Raw genomic sequence first — 18,893 nt, 5'->3', positions numbered from 1 at the left:
ATAAGTAGGTATAATACCTATAATACAAAAAATGATTCATCTCTGGTAAAATTAATATGTACACGATTCAAAAACTAATAAACCGACAATATCATTAAATTATTATGATAACGAATATCGCTTTATGATAAATAATAATAATATGGCAATAATATCGTGGGACGAGTCAATTGTACTACGAACTAAATTTGATTTTTTATAATTTAACGTTTCATTTTGATTTTTTGTCGTAATGGCGTCACAATCATAATATATTATGTCATGTTCGTGCGTACAAGATAATAATAATGATAATAATAATAATAATAATAATAATAATAATAATAATAGATAATTAAAAAATTAATTAAAAATAAAACACAAGTCGCGACGACGACACAAATTAAAATATACAATAATTATTAATTATATATGTTTTGATATTTATAATATTTTCTTATCAACGAATCGAGAGGGTTCCGCAGGTAATTATACGGATGGCACATGAAGGGGCGGGAAATCATCCAAGATTTGTACAAGTTTCGAAAACGTAAAAAAATATAATCTAAAAACGAGAATAAATAAATAAAAATTAAAAAAAAACACGCGGCAGGTACGCGCACATAAGTCCCTAATGCGTAAACTATGTATGTAAATAAAAATAATAATAATAATAAAAAAATTCCGATTGTCCGAAAAAAAATATAATATATATCATAATATCATATATTATAATAAATCATCGTATTATTTACAAGTACCGCTATATTATATCGCATATAATAATATCTAATAAAACTTATACTGTACATTGTAATATCACTATATAATAATAATAATAATAATATACAACATTGTAAGTTTGTCGTTTTTTTTTGATTTTTTTGTTTAATATTATTTAAAACAGCCGAGCGCGGGCCGTTGAAAAATTGTAGTTTTGGATCTCTCGTATCAAGCACGGAATGAGAAAGAATGGAAAATGGAAAATCGCAGCGGCGGAAGACCGATATTTGTATATAATATTATTATTATTATTATTATTGATGCTGTGCGCGCGACCACCGTCAATCACTGACAGCGACCGTCGCGGATGCCGCCGTACGACTGTTGCGGCTGCAGCCTCAGGTGGTTCGGTGGTGGCGGCTGGTGCTGCTGAGGAGGGCCGCCGGCAGGTTCGCGATGCGCCCGCCTCGACCAGGCTCACTTCTTCAGCTCCAATCCAACCAAGTCTTTGGGCTTCTGGTCCTGTTGCTGAAGCTGGTTGTTCTGCTGCTGTTGCTGTTGCTGAGACGACAGACTGTTGCCGGACGGGTATACCTTGTCCAAGTGCTTCAAAGATTCCGAGAGGAAGTTCTGCGGAAACGACGAGAACGAGTATGAATAAACGGTCGGATAGGGTTGTGTTATACGTTAAGAGCAGTGATTCTCGACTGATATGCAGCGCTGACTTAAATTAGGGGTGTCATGAAGTTATGAAAAATATATAGAGTAGACGATTTGTCGAAATAGTAAATCTATATAGGTTTAACTTATATTTTATAATTTTCGAAGTGTAATGCGTATTACTTTACAATTATTAAACGCTACATGCCTATATACATTTGATATTATTACTGAAGGGTGCCCCGCCCGTGACTATTCAAAAATACCCCAAGTGTGCCGATGTTCACCATGCAGCATTGAGAAGTGAAAAGACGATTCAAACGTAACAAAAAGTCCATGTTATAAAGTAAAGAATGATTGGCTGGTATGAATAATGGGGACTTATCTTTCTGGAGGATCCAAATAATTATGATAACTAAAACCGACAAAATGTAAAAACTGTTACCTGTATTGCAGTGAGGGCGGCGACGATCGCGGGACTGCCGAATCCATGCGATATGAGCGAAAAGTGTGTGAGCGGGCGCTGTATGATTGGGTCGAGAATGTGCTGCGGCCTGGTGTTGCAAAGCGGCGAACGGTCTTGGTTGAGCAGGTCCATCAGCTCTTTGGTCACTTGTCTGGGAAAAAATAAAAACTTATTATTATGTATTTATATCAACTAATTTAAAATATTATAACGTGTAGGTAATGCGATAACATAATATGTACCGCGTGCACTCAAATATAGAAATCACATTTTATACAGGGTTCGATTTTTATTTTTACAGAGCAAGTACCACTGCCCCTACTCTTTGGAATTTGAAATTTTGGTCTTTTTGATACTATTAAATAACTATATAGCTAAATATAAAATATAACCTAATATTGTTGTTTTCAATAAGTCCGATGAAATAACATCAACCATACATAATTCGAGTACAAGTTACTTGAGGGAATTGTTATACATAATATTATCAAAATATAAAGCCAAAAAAACCAAAAAAATATTTGATTAAAATAATAATAGTAGGTACCTATATTTTTGTGGACTTCCAGATTTTGTTGTTCCAAAATACTAGAAACGTTTTTAAAAAACCTATATGTCTAGGTACATATAGCTTGTGAAACGGAAAAATATCGTTTTCACCTAATTGTTTTGCTTCCTACGCCGTATATTATGATTTATGGTGTTATACAGTTTTTATTATATAGGTAGTACCAATAGTTCAATAAATGATTTAAGAATTCAAAAATTGAAGCATATGTATACGTCATATACTCATATTAGGTATAGCATATTTCACACATTAAAGACGGATTTTCATTAGACTGAGCCAGTAGCGTACGCAGAATTTTAGTTCGATTAAGGTTTTTAGGTAAGATTAATCACAGATCCAGGACTTTATCCCCGCTTACATAATATCGGTTTTTATACATAATTTTTAATTGGTCAAAACAAATAATAGAGTTTAAGTTTCAAATTTAACCTGGTCATCTATAGACCATAGATTAGAGTATATTTAGAGTATTATGTATACATTATTAGAACCTCATCAGGCCGTTGTGAACATGGAATAATTGATACAGCGATTATGGCAGACGCTTAAAAATTTTCTTAGAACAGTCAAAAAAAACTTTAACTATAATTCTCGATTTTATAACTATTACAAATGACTAACAATTAATCTACTATGTGTATTGATTGGGGTGGTAAATAAATCTGTAGAAAGTAGTAATTTCAAGGGGATTGGAACCCTAGAACCTCACACCTGCGTACGCCTCTGGATTGAGCACTTCGTTATATGAGCTAACACAGTTTTAACGAACTTAAATTTTTATTTTAAGTGTGCAAGATTATAATATTGTTTACAGATTTCTAAGTGTAAAATTGATCGAAAATAGTAATAAATTAAATACTTTTAATCAAATAAATTGGGTATAGGTAGGTACTCACTTTGTGGCATGTATAAGCTCTTTTCTTCGGTACGACTCTGTCGGATCACTCGTGTGCGGCCTGCTCAGGTATTCCGCCACTTGTCGGGCCGGGAATTCTGTTTCACACACGTACCCAAAGTCTCGGGCCAAATGTATCGCTTCACCTGCAAAGTTAAAATTAGGTTATTAACGACAACATAAAATTATTTATTTAAAACTATAAGACATCGCATAAAATATAGGTATTAAGTATTATTAGCCTATATACCATGGGTCAGTAGCGGCTATATACCGACTATATAAGTTTTCGCATAATCCACGGTGGTCTGTTTTGAAACTTATCAAACATTCCGTGCGGTTAGCAAACAATTTTGTTTAAATTTGTACCTACCTATACTTATATTTATCTTAATTTATTATCCAATAAAAGTATGATAAAATATATAATATAATAAATGTTATTTAATAAGAAATGTTAAGTTTTATAATGAGATATTTGTTGTAGCAAAGTTGTTAAGATGATTATATGTTAACCGCAATTTTAAACCATTTTTATAAAGTTAATTTTCCAAAAAGCTACTTTACATTGAATCATACACATAGTATGTAAGTATATGTGATTGTTATTATAATACAATTATATCGCATAAAAAATAATGTCTTTGTTAACGACGCACGAGCACGTGCATTATTACAGTATTGTGATTTAATCGATGTTTAGTGTTTATTGGAATCTGATCGAAATTAAGGTAGGTATCCGCATCTCGTGCATTCTCCACCTTCATAATACAGATATATTATGTGCGCACCAGACAGAAGAATATAATATATATTTTAGATATATAAAATTTAAACATTATACATGTTATGTAGGTAGTTAGTTGACCAAGAAGAAAAATACCACCGCGGACCAAAACAATTTGCCAAGAAGTCGCTTTCACTGGTTTGCCGCCGCGGCGTCTATTTTAATTGCCAATTTCGCGAGGAACAATAAAATTAAAAAACAAAATCACAATTATTATTATATACTAAAAAACGTAATTATGAAAATTACTTTTTTTTTAATAATAATAATTTTATATTTTTTCTTGCTCTATATGGAGAAAAGAAAGAGAGGCAGGAAAATTACGAACAATTAATGCGATTTTACCGTAATGACGAGCGATGGATCGCATTCGACGCAAACGATTAACAAATGCCAAATTCAATTCGCTTCCATCCACGGACGGAATAAATTATGCAAATATTGTCACACCCCATTCGTCCCAACTACTAATAATAACATGGTTTTAGTTTTTACATTTTTAACCACTGATAAAATACGTCATAGGCAATCGGACCTTAAATCCTCATATCTGTGCCCTGTGGCAAGGTAATTTATAAGCGACCAATATACAGTAACTGTATTGGGTGTGAATTTATAAACATTATATAGGTAATGAAACGCAGTCGTAAACCAGACCTTTATTGTATGATATCATCCTGATAACGCTACTGTATCGTACCTATTTAGCTATAATGCTATATACTATCCTACACTATTATATAATATTAAGTATACGATATACGTGTTATTGTTAATTTTATAAATTCAGTTAGTAGGCATGTATATAATAACCTGTGTGTGTTAAATTGCTTTACATTTATCATATTGGCTATTGGAATTGGATATTTACGAAAAATGACTAAAGTTGAAGTGATAAAATGTATACATAGTATTTTAAACTAACCAAAAATGTTAGTTAAGTACCTACTATACAAGATAACTGATTATCTTACATTCTTACTAGCCAAATTATTTAACGGTAAGTAGGTTTGACATAATATTATGTTCCTACCAGCTACCTACAATTAATACTGCAGCGCACGATCCGACGAAATTGTTTTTATTTTATTTTATTTAATAAACCACGATCACATGTGACTACAAGATAGGTGATCTATATTTTAAGTGGTATAATTATTTTTTATCCCAACTTTTTGCACTGAAATTGGGTATCTACTATCTAATGTCAGGTTATACGCGGATTTCGTACACATACTTTATATAAATTCACCTCATTAGATCTTTCGCGGTGTCTCTGTGTAATATATATTTAAATATACCTAAGCACAACGTAGGTACAATATACGCCCAATATAGCGACGGAAAAAGTTCGAATCATCGTATAATATTGTGTTTTTGTCGTCACACAATTAAGATTATATTATATATAAATATATAATATTAATATTATTTTATTGTCCGGCGTGGCGGCGCCAGTGTTCGGTCGACGGCGGCGGCGGTCGACTTCAATATACAACGTGAGGAGCTCGACGTGCATTATATACACTCAGAACAGGAGAGAGAGAGAGAGAGAAAGAGAAAGAGAGAGATAGAGAGAGATTACACACACATACAATCGGCCATCGAAAATTGGTTTTCCTCTATTGTTGGGCACCGGTAGCATTGTCTTGGGGATACTAAGACGCGTTCACGACGGGCGCCGCTAATTATTACTACACGGCAGAGAGAAAAAAAAAGAATAAAATGAAAAAAACTATACATGTACCTGGCTACCTATACCACACGAAGAAAAGGCGGATAGACTTATATAGAAACATATACGCGCACACACACGCGCACGCTCGCAATGTCCCTCTTATACATATGTATAATGCATGTTACATGTATATACTATATATTTTAACATAGTCGATCGACACCTATACACAATAATGTATATATATATATATATATATATATATAATATTATATATAGGTACGATTAATCGTCCGAGACGACGGCGCGGGTTATTATTTCAATAATATTATATTATAACGTAGATAAAAGGGATACGCGACGACGACGACAAACAAGTGAGCCACTCTATATAGATGATCTCGAGCCCGAGCCGCCTTTTGTACATAATAATAATTTGATATACATAAAATTTATACGTCGATGACAAACATCCGCCCCTCGCCCGAGGGTCATCTTGTCGTGTTTATATTATAATATAATATTATTATATTGAGTTTTTCATACGCGACACGACCGCACAAACAGCTGCGATTTATTATATCTATATGAGTATATGACTATACAGTAGAATGAGATTACATACCGATTTCGGAACAAAAAATTTGAGCGATCGATCCAGCATAATTTCCCGCGCTGTTCGCAAAGTCGAATATTAATTATTATCGTGTTATTTCCTAATTCCGAATAGCTGAGAGTGGTTTACGAATTTACGATCTCGAAAAATCTGTTCGTTTTATTATTTGATTATTGAGATGTTCGTTTGACGAGAATACGGTGCACCCGCAGTATCTGACGTAAACCCTTTCAAGCATAGTATATATATATATATAACGTCGCGATTGCAAATCTAAAAAGTGGAGATTGCCAAAGTCAGTTTGTCGGATTGAAGAGAAAACCACGAACTGTGTTTAATAACTTTATTATAATATAATCATAAAGAACTCAGTTTTCGATTTGAAGATAGACGTACGAGAATATGCAATTAATAGTCATAGGTAGTATTGTACGTATTCATATACGTTTGCAGTTTGCATATTGTTCTGGTCGACTTACGATAATATTATGGTATACAATGCTACGTTATTGGTTAACGATTGTGATTTAAAATATTACCTATAAAATAGTATTGTTTAGGTAGTATAATATAGTAGTTATTTTGTTGCATATCTTAACATTTTTCAGTTTAAAATTTAAATAATTTAAATAGGTACGTACTAGTATTTATAATCAATGATAGTACCTAGGTATATACAAATATAGTATTTTATAGTGTTTCATCTGTAACAAAACCTAAATATTGATCAGGTAACATATATTGTGTCATTAATTAATATTTATTATTTAATATCTGACTTTATATCGTATGGATTAAAACACTCGGACCATACATATTATAATATAAATTATAAACTTCAAATTTATCAAATTTAAAACATTCAAGAAAAAAATAATAGCAAGGTAAACATAACTCATACGAGTTATACGTTATATTTACCTATAACTCAGTTATAACCGCCTAAAGTCCCAAAATTTAATCTTTCATAAGCAATTTATTTGTATACTTTAAAATTGTCACTTTTTATCCATGTTGTATAATAATGTATAGTATATTATTTTTTTTACAACTATTTTTAACAATGTTTGAGTGGATATTTTATGTTTTCCTCGCACACTCTGCGAGGCTGTTTTTTTAGAGGACATAGATCTGGGCTCTATAAAGACTTCTTTATAGTATATTATTATAAGCAATAATATATGTATATGTTAAACATGTAGAAATAAATCGCGGGTGTTTAAGCAGTAGGTACATATACCGTGCGCGTGGTTTGACCAGTTGCCGCAGTCATCGTCGCCGGAAAACGCGTTTAAATGCGGGTGATGTACTGCAACCTGTAAGATCCGTTATTATATTATAACACGCGGGGTCGCCCGACCGTGTTAACTTTTCCGCACGATGAAGACGCACGTCGGTTTTCCCATGTATACACACACACACACATATTTATAAATTATAGGTAAGGGTATATATTATATATACACTATTGTACTCTAATCATTTTTCCGCCTCCCTCACCCTCGCTGCAGGTGAGAGCATATTATATTCTATATATATATATATATATGCGCGCATTGCAGAAAATACAGGTAAACGGCGGCGGCGGTCGATACGGAATCCGATAATAAATCCAAACTTTCTGACGTGCGCTTGTGCAGCGGTGGACGTGTAGAGAATTATTATTATCATAAATAATATTATACGCGTATAATGTGCGTGTAAACGAGTGTCAGTGTGTGCGTATGTATGTGTGCGCGCGCGTGGAAAGATATAATATATTAATATAATATATATATATACATAATATTATACCTATTAAAGCGATAGAGAATGAGACAGAGAGAGTGGAAAGCCGATTGCTGAGAGAGGGTTATTCGTCAATTATTATTATTGTGCAGAAGAGATTACTATTATTTCCTACTATTTTTCCCCTCACAATATTTATTAAACACACACACACACACACACACACACACACACACACACACACACATTATATATGTATAATATTATGTGTATTTCTTTTCTACCGCGCGCGCGTACGACGGCGACAGCATAATATTAAACCGGGTAAGTCACGAATCCGCGCTCGCAGAAAGTCGGGAATAAAACGTACACACGGCACGTTTTTGTATATATATATATATATATATATATATGTTTATAAATAATATTATTATATTCCAGTACGACCGGTACAGCGCGCACTGTACGCGTGTATAGGTATAGTGTAAGCTATACAGGTACTCGAGGTAAATGAGAAAACGGCTGCGGATATAATATTATTATACTTAATATACACCGTGTCCGGTCACGATGACAAAACGTTAGCATTTCGCCGCCACCGTTTTTCGCGTGTCTATCGCGGTTTCTACCCTATATATCTGATCGTGCAGCCGCAGTGCAGTAGTGTTGTTATAACTTATAGGTCTGCATGTCTTACCATCCGCGTGCACTTACTATATAAATATTATATATATTATATTATTATGCGCCACCGCGGTATAGTAATAAGAAACAATTAGTAGTCGGCTCGGCGGCATATCGTCCGCTGCTGTTACAATACCGAATTCCGCGACGGGAACGACCGCGGGAACTATGTGACAGAAATCCGTGGTCGAATCATTTATACACAGAGCCGATCGTCGTGGCCTGCAGATAAGAAATAAGAAATCCACACGTCTTCGCATTCCGTGCGGTCGTCAACGGTCGTGATGGTCTGAAATACCAGAAAGATGGTTGTATGGGTAATAGATATGATGGCAATCGGCATCATCTTCACTATATACTATATAGGGGCTGATTACCGGCACAGTTTGGTAATATTACAAAAACTATACGTAAGATTGTAAGAATAGTCAACATTTTAATTTAACATGTATAATATAATATACATGTCAAAAAATGTGTTTGATATGTTAGTAAGGGAAAAACAGGGAAAAACAAAACATTTTCCGGACTATTATATATATTATATATTATAATATACTTAGTTGCAATCATCAAACGTTCATAAAGTACCTCACCTATTCTAGATATACTATAATGAATAGTATTATAATATTAGGCCATTAGAGCAGGTAGCCTAAAGAGCTAAAATTGATAAACCATTATGCATACAAATATTATTTTAAAAAAAACTGAAAATATGTATTAAAACCACTGAATTATGCATTTTTGTCGATAAATTCCAAATTTATCACCAAAATATGTAAAAATATACATCAGGAATATCATAAAATTTAAACTCGTGAGCTTGTAAAAATGTGTATGTTAATAGTACAGAAAAAAACATGCAAATTCTATCACATCCCGTTTATTATATGAAATATACTAACCACAATCCAGGCGTTTAGTGTACCTATACATAAATTTATAATATTTAGTTGGTAATATTACGATGAAACTATACATGCACCGAGTACAAAATTCGTTTTTCTATATTAAAACGAAACTATATAATATTATACGTCCGGCGGGCGGTGCAGTTTAAAGAACCGTTTAAATAGAGAGGTAGGTATTATAGAGGCATACCTCTAACACGAACAGGCGAAAGAAAAAACCGATTAATAAAGTTGAGATAACGAGCGCTCGCGACACGTTTAAACAGCGATGATCTGACGATTCCGTTTTGGGCGTGGAGAAAATAAAAATATGGGTCGTAACCCGAAATCGTACCTGTACAATAATTTATGCACAAAACTAAAACACTGTTTATTTCTCACTCGTCTGTATAAAAATAACCAGCCATATAATATTATTATATAAACGCGTGCGATATTTACCGTGCATAACAAATATTTTCGGAGCTGATTGCAAAGCGTAGAAGCTATCTATATATAATATACTAACACATATAAAACGCATAATGGCTTAATAACTTGGCGATGACAATAAATTCTAATCGACCATAAACAGAAGAGTTTATTAACCACGCCATTGCATAAAAACCAAAAACGAAATAGGTTATGCATGAGCCATGGACTAATGAACGATCTTACTTGAAGCCAGAAGACACGCGAGGGTGAGAAACAGTACAATGTTTGCGAGAGTCGAGAAGTCCTTTAATAATAACAGCCAATATCGTCAATGTACTATCCTCGGATTTATACGGGACGGATCTCAGATATATGATCCAAGGGCTGGATTCATAGACGTTAAGTTTGGAGTCCATCATACCGACAGATGTGTGGTGAAATATATGGTACAATATTTTTTGAAACTGTTTCTAATATTACTATTTGACGCACGGCATTTATGCAGTGTTCTTTTGCATTTTCAGTGTTACATTCAGTAGATCTGATTGCAGATTCTATAAAAATGTCAATACTTTTATATCACATATATATATATGTATATACTACAAAGAGAGACAAAAATTACAACGACGATGAAACACAAATAATAATAATAAAACACCGAAAAACCAAACCTATAGATAGTGAGATTCGACTATCTATATAATATAGTGGCCCTCAAGGCGAAAGTTACACGAAGGAGACTCGTTGCTATTTTAAATATGTACCATGGTATATGTATAATGTATATATATGTATTGGTAGTTGGTACACTGCATCAGCAGTCGTCGACGGTCCTGCGGGAGGTCAAATTGTGGCAGGTGACCCTAAAAACCGGGCATCGAGCCCATAACATTATAATATGTGTGTGTATACCGGTCGTGGGCGTGTGTGCACGAGCTCATTGATAACGCGTAGATATATATATATGCTCATTCACTCGCGTGTGTGCGTTCGTAAGTACGCGTATATGTGTACGTTATACATATATATTGGTATCCGCGCGTAAGCTTCGCGTATCCGTGTCCGGAAATTCCGGTTTTTAGCGTCGGCGACGCGACTTATATATTACATTATTGTGCATGTGTGTGAGCGGTACGTTTTCACACGCACGCGCGCCACCGACACAAAAGGCGCGGCTTCCGCCGAAAAGAAACTGATGTCGAGAAACGAAAAAATATATTAATATTGGTAGGTATAGGTTACGTGAGGAGGTATATACGTACACGCATTGCAGTCGACGAACAAGAATTAATACGATGGGTACTATATTATATTATTATACAGGCCTAAACTCTGAAGTATCGCGGTTTTTTTTCTTGTATCATCAATTTGAAATATTATTTTGAGTATTTAAAATTTTAAAATGTGTTAATACTTAATACTAATTAATACGAGCTCTGGCGAAATATATTATATTATAATATATTGATTACCTACCTATCGAGTATTGGACCCATGATTCATGAAGTACATATTATATCGATATCAAAAGTTTTGTATTCATTGTACTTCACCGTCCGGTCAACTCTCAAAACATATACACTTGGCCCTATATTTCGACCAGCTTCCATTTATGACGATTTTTCGCATACCTTAAGTCTTAGTCCAAGATAACTACAGCATGTAGATTGTGGGTACACGTGGATTGTTCTATTTCTTAACTACTACGCACAAAATAATTTTTATACAAGTGGATATTGTCTTTCAACGTCGAATGGCATCAGATTTAACTGCAACAAGTCGAGTCGTTAGAAACAAAACAAAACACCCCCGAAAAAAATGATTTGCCGAAAATATCTAATACAATAGTACTCAAATTCTATGTGTGTGGATAATTACTATTTAAATATACTACGTCCAATACTTGACCTATTATAGGCACCTGCGAGTTTTAATGATATAATTTTAAAGGAAGACCATCTATATGAGTCAGATGTAGCATACCCCTTACGATCAAACACATCTTAAGTGAATACCTTGCATTTGAAACGGATAGACGAGCAGCTGGAATATCCAACATTCTGTCAGAATAGCCTTCCCCTCGGATAACTTAAAGTGCATGATAACATTTATTTTTAAGTCTAATTTAATTAATTGCTTGCAGTTTGTATATTATTATATTTCCAATGTAAATAAGTTAAAGTGTAAACGTATGTTAATTCAATTCAGCCAATGGCCAAAGTAACCGAGGCTTTATTTGAAATAATAATAAAAAAAAACATTTTATAGGAAGAGCCAACACAAGCGCCCAGATCTTTTGCACTTCGGAGTGGATATTTTTCTCACCTTTAAAATATGAATGATAATTTATATACATTTAAACTTATAAAAACTTAATTAACTAAATTTCACTTCCAAATAATTATTAACCATTTAAAATGATACATTTTTAAATTAATATTGTTATTTATTAGGTACTTAATGTGTATAAAAAAAAAATTATCATCTTTGAATTATTTGAATTGGCACAGTCGATATACTATTGCTAATAAAATAATATTACAGTCATTCTTTTTAGTATTCTATAAAAAAAATATCGTTTCAGTGGTTAATCATTTTTGTAAATAAAACATAATATGATAGGTACTAATTTATTACCTAAATAATAACCCAACTAATAATGTAAACATGTACGAGTTTTTAAAAAACTTGCGTCCCGGTGCAGTTGGGTGCAATCTGTGCCTATTTTAATCCGACCCAAATCACTGCTATTATATTATCATTTAGGTGACGGCGTTTTTCAATTACGTCGCGAGTTGATCACAATTCACAATATATATAATATTATATTATATATTAATAATATAACACGTGCATATACAACATACGAACCACGAGCGCGTGTACCTCTCTATGTACTGTGTAATATATCTACTCTCGATGATGAAGATGATGATGATGATAATGATAAAAATAATATTATTAAAATTTGTTATAGAAACGGGAGGACCACTGGGGGGCGTCGGAAAGCGCGTTATCCGTGACGAATTTCCCGCCATTGGTCAAAACAATGGTAGTCAGTTCTTGCGCAATGATCGCTGCTACACACGCTCACGTGAATATAGATCTATTATATTATCATATATATATTTATTTATATAGCTATATACAAATCGGATTCTCGGCTGTGATAATATTATATAATGTGTATAAGAGCCCAAGGTGTGCGGCGCGTAAAAATATATCGAACTCGTGTGTGTGTGTTAGCGCGCGCGTGTGTGAGTGAATAATAATAAAAATAAAATATATATAATATTCTCGCGGCTTTCTATTCAGCCGTGTGCGGTTTCCTATTGTTCTAAAATAATAATAATATAATGTGCGGCGCGCGAGCAGCCTCTATACCTACGGATAACGACCCGAAAATAATGTATTCTAATTTCGATGCTTCTCGCGAACGGCGGCAGCCTAATACTCCCACCGAGGCATAAGACGACGTACTATATTATATGGTATATAGGTTTACTATCGGCAGCAGTATATATAATAATATAATATACGTCTAATACAACAACAACAACAACAATAATAATAACAATAATAATGATATGTACGCGGGGTGATTACGTATAATATATTATAACGAAATAATATAATAACAGCCGCCGTGAGGTCGGGACGGTGGCGACAAAAAGTAGGTTAATAATTCTTTGAGTCTGTGTTGTTCGAGACGACGATGATTGTCGTAACGGGAAATCCGATCGACGGCTGCGGCCATCGATCATCGTCAAATATACGATTAAGGATTAAATATAATATTATCCGTAGTTGTATGGTTTATAATACGTTTAGGTGTAATATATGAGCAATATCGGCGCTTAACGAACGCGAATAAATAAAAAAACCACGAATCAAAATTCCGACGCCGCAGCCATAACATTTCTGTAGGCCTTGAAAACAACGGTCAACGATATATATTATCGACGGCATAAATGCGGAAAAAGTTTGGGGGACACATTTTTTTCGTTAAGCGATATAGACAATATTTGTGCATATTTACGTATGCAATATTTTTCTAAAAATATTGATATCTCTCTTGTTTAACTCCTTTCTTACTTTCGCTGGATGGACCAAATTGTATGCCATCTTTTTCTAACAACGCGTTGTCCCCTAAATTCTCTAAATATATGCATAATATCTTTATATGATCTTGTACATATAATATGAATCTTCCGGTACGAGAGCGCCACACGGCCGTCACGGTGGCTGCGTGCGATTTATTGCGCAGCAGTAGCAACATAATTAATACAATAAATGCCGGGCGCGCGTCCGCGACAAAACGTCCACTTCCGAATGTTTTTTAAAACTCTCATTAACTACTGCTGCTACTACTTAGGCATTATGTATTATTATAATTTGTGTACGATCCGGAATAACACAATGTGTGCGCGAGGCGTGTCGTCGATTATTTGTGTGTGTGTGCAATGTGCATACATAAGTATCTATAATATCATTATGTGTATAAATACACTCGAAACGAGTCTGTATAATGGCGCGAACCGTGATTATAGTAATTATTATACTACGCCACGATTTTATGTTTTGACCGATTAGAATTTCACGCTTAATCGATCGGAGGACCGTCCTAACATTATTATATTATCACGGAGTCCGCTCCCGTAGAAGCACACTATCTGAGAAGGATTTTCGGTCTAGCTGTTTATCGACGCACGAATATGTGTGACCCATAGGCAATCGAGATCTATGTATAACTGTAGAAAATGACGTCGTAACATATATAAATGTGTTGTTTTTATACCGAAAAGAGCACTTACGTCCTACGGACATATATTTGATCTAGTTGTACATATGAGATCTTTTGAGATCTAAGTAATACTCAATCGCGACGATATAAAAATCAAATTTCGAAAAAAAATCTTATCTATGTCAATTGACATTTTTTAAGCGAACGTCAAGATACGAACTGTATTATGGTTTTATTAATTATTTTAAAAGTTATGTATTATAGGTACCTACCTACTACAGAGGGATAATTTCACCTCGAGGGATGTTGGACATAAATACACAATTATACATAATATACTTGAGCGATTTACGAACACAATACGCGTAATCGTGTATGAGCGAACTTCCTTTTGAATCATTTTTTTTTTATATATAAGTCATGTTTAATATAATATATTATATAGGTACCTATAGATGAGCTGATACTATATGTGTGCATAATATTACTATACATGTATATTACTGGGCAGTGATTGCAATCGGTTGAATCTATTTCATCTACCGCCAAGTCTCTCTCTCTCTCCACACTATACCAATATGTATATAGGTATATCTACATACCAGTGCTGCCTTTTTTCTATTTTATTATTATTATTTTTTTATTCTTCTATTCGCGTGCGCACGCGCTAACGCACATTTTATCCTTTTACACCTCGACCGTTGCGCCGAGTCGAGAAGAGACCATTGTTGCCGATCGTCCGAGCCATAAATCAACCGCTGCAAAACCGTTTCTTATTCGCCGACGCCGACTGGGGCACCTGTTGTCGTTGTCGGACCGCGTTGAATATACTTATGCACACACACTCGCACAAGTATATACATATGGAACGCGATGCAAAACCGCGTTATAATATCTCGCGACCGGCCTCCGCTGCCTGCCACCAGGTAACACCTCCTCCGACAGTGTAGGTTCGATAGCTGCAAATAGTGTCCGATTGTCCGAACAGAGCTATGTGCCCGCGTTCCGGGCCGCCGCCGTGATTTTGTACGTACACGCAAAGTATGATAATAATATAACGTGGTATATATAAAGCGCGACATATTATAAATTATAATATATACAGACAAACACACACACACACACACACACACACACACACACACACACACACACACACTGCCGCTCTAAAGAATGCGTCGACGGCAACGAGTCAATCGTCGACGCGATGCTACGCGTGATAACCGGCCGCGGTCTGTCATCTCGCGATTGTTCGGCGCGCGCGTGCGATAGTATTTCGATAAAAATCGAAATAATCTCGCAGATACGGCCAACGGGTCCAGTAGTTCGCAGTTTTTGAGTCACACTTTGATCACTTTCGTAGTCCGGAGAAGAAAATTCATAATTTTGGCAGCCGTCGTTTCGGTTTAAAAAACGTCGAGAAGAAAACATCAAGATAAGTAATAATATAATAGAAAATATTAACAAAACAACTGTTTTTCATGTGGAACACGTAATCCTACGCAAAAAATCTCAAGGAAAACCCTTAGATATAAATCTAGAATCACCATTTACAGCTTCCTAGGCTATAAATATGACGCGTATAAGGTATACCTAACATGGTACGACGTCAAGGAATTTGTACGAAGACTTTATAGCTTGTCAAAAAGCTTATAATTCTTTCAGATCTAACTAAAAATAGATATGTGTAATGTTCGCGTCTACAAAATGAAAGAATTTCGACCACCTGCAGCAACGGCATGTACCTATACTATAATAATACGTATAATATATAGGTATGTCTGTAATACGCATATTATAATGTCATATTATAGGTATTCGCGAACATTATACGCGTGGCGGTCGGGCATCACACTTTACATCGCGGTCCAATGATGAAGATTTTATAATGTTATATTTTTTCTCTATAATAGTAGTAGGTTTTTCTTTTTGATTATCGAACACGCGATCGTATGATACACTGCAGTATATAACTGTGTTTCCGGACTGCGAAATTCCGGATGCGGGAAATATTCAGGCAGTGGGCGTGACACACGATCGAAATGAATAATGTTGTCCGCGGCTGGGCTTCACAACACATTATATATTTTTATAATATTGTACACAGCTCGACGACGACCACAAACGTTAATTTCGCATGCACAAATGAAGCACGTTTTTGGCCTGTTTTTTCGTTTTGCGCACACGTCTTGCGGTCGGTATATTCGCGTATAATATTTTTAGGTATATGCACCGACGGATGGAATACTTGAAATATCCGGATATTGCGATTATATAGTCAAAAATCGGCATATGAAGGGTGTATAATATTTGCGGTGTTTGTCCTCAATTATTGAAACATTTATTATTACTATAATATTTTTAAAATATGATTTAGTACAATCACAAAGAGTGTATAAACTAGAGAGCCATATAGTTATAATAATATAGACTGCACGGTAGATGGCGGTATACCTACTACGATTTAAAAAATATATATATATTTGAGTTCGTGCTTCTCCAAATTCTCAGTTGGGTAGATGGAAAAGTTTGATGACTTATTTTTATTAAGTAGGTATTAAAATAGTAGGTACCCTTAGTTATAGATGCTTTTAAAGTTAAGGTAAATGTAAACAAGAAAAATCACTATAAGGCACTCATCATTCTTGTATATGAATTATTTTCGGGTATTGTAAAAATATTAGACTTCTCATATTGTGGTCATTTAGGTTATGCAGCTACAGATTATGTATAGACAATGTAGCTCCCTTTCGAACCGAATGCAATATAAAGAAAAAAACCAAAGCCCATAATTGTTTTTGTAACGCATTCCCATAGGCGCAAATAGGGGGGGGGGGCTTGAGAGGCTAAGCCCACCCCCAAAAAAAAAAATTTCGATAGCCTTCTCAAACATTTCCTACATTTTGTTTTAAGCTTATTCAATATTATCAAAGTAAGGCCCTATTAGCCCCCAAATCTCAAACGCTATTTGCGCCTATGCGCATTCCTCTAAGTACTGGCAATACCTATTTTCAACGATTTAAATACAAAAATAAAATTAAACTATTAAATCGAACATACATCTACCTACATCAGAATAGATACGACTCAGATATAAAACACACGACACACAAATTTTGACGATAGCTGAAAAAATCTCGGAACTCGCCCTCACATCAATGGTCACTTTGCAGAAAATACCTGTATAGTTTATAATGTTTATATCTACACAACCAATAACTATACGTAAATCGTAATTATATATACATTTCCGTCCTAGCCCCTAGGCCGACATTTCAGAGTGACAGCGGCCGCATGACGTCACACACAATATACGGTACCGAGAGATTTATCGCACGCGGGAAGACGTCCTCAACACGACAAACGTATAATATAATATAAAGTCGTTGCCGCCGCAATCCTTTCGAAGGTTTGCGTGACGGTTATATCGATGTAGGTCATCGGAAAAGTTCATATTATAACGCCGCGTTAACGATAGACATCGAGAACAAATATTATATAAGTTTTTGAAACATTTTAATATAATATTATACTATATTATATAATATGTGTATAATAATTATGATATATGATGGACGGTTCCAACTTTCGACAGTGGTTTTCCGTCACTACTTTGCGTTAAAACTAAGTTTATATCCAATTTATTATAGTATTAAATGTATAGACGTGATAAGCAGGGCCGGATTGGTGAGGCGAGTGACCGAGAAAATCTCGGTGGGCCGCTTAGTTTGGGCCGGTCATGTGAGTGTGAGTGAAAATAAATTCATGTTCAAAACACGATTGGCCACCTATATAAGCTCGTAATAATTATAGACGTAATTATGAATATGTAAATGGGCCGCTTATTAGAAGTAAAAATCTTGATGGGCCGATACATACCAATCCGGCCCTGATTATAAGATTTAGCATGCGTATACTATTTACGCACGGATGCAGACGGAAAATATTAAACTTCTTGGGCAAATAGATCTCATGTAGGTATTGCATGATGTGTGAATCGTGTATAAAAAAATAATGTTTAATGTAATTAA

At 34.6% G+C, this 18,893-nt stretch overlaps 1 protein-coding gene across 1 annotated transcript in view; it reads right to left on the bottom strand.

Annotated features, from left to right (window-relative positions):
• Nucleotides 1–876: 876 nt before the first annotated feature.
• Nucleotides 877–18,893, bottom strand: part of LOC100158940 (transcription factor AP-2-epsilon) — a 42,421-nt gene continuing 24,404 nt past the window's right edge. Inside the window, exons 6-8 of the mRNA XM_029489375.1 lie at nucleotides 3,296–3,440; nucleotides 1,808–1,979; nucleotides 877–1,332 (exon numbers count right to left, since the gene is read on the bottom strand). Of these exons, the coding sequence (XP_029345235.1) occupies nucleotides 1,180–1,332; nucleotides 1,808–1,979; nucleotides 3,296–3,440 (470 nt within the window). The 3' untranslated portion in view covers nucleotides 877–1,179. The remainder of the gene's footprint in view (nucleotides 1,333–1,807; nucleotides 1,980–3,295; nucleotides 3,441–18,893) is intronic.

This window comes from Acyrthosiphon pisum, chromosome A2, assembly GCF_005508785.2.
Source record: "Acyrthosiphon pisum isolate AL4f chromosome A2, pea_aphid_22Mar2018_4r6ur, whole genome shotgun sequence".
Taxonomy (NCBI): Eukaryota; Metazoa; Arthropoda; class Insecta; order Hemiptera; family Aphididae; genus Acyrthosiphon; species Acyrthosiphon pisum.
Note: the sequence above shows the minus strand (reverse complement) of the source record. Positions and strands in the feature narration are given on the sequence as shown.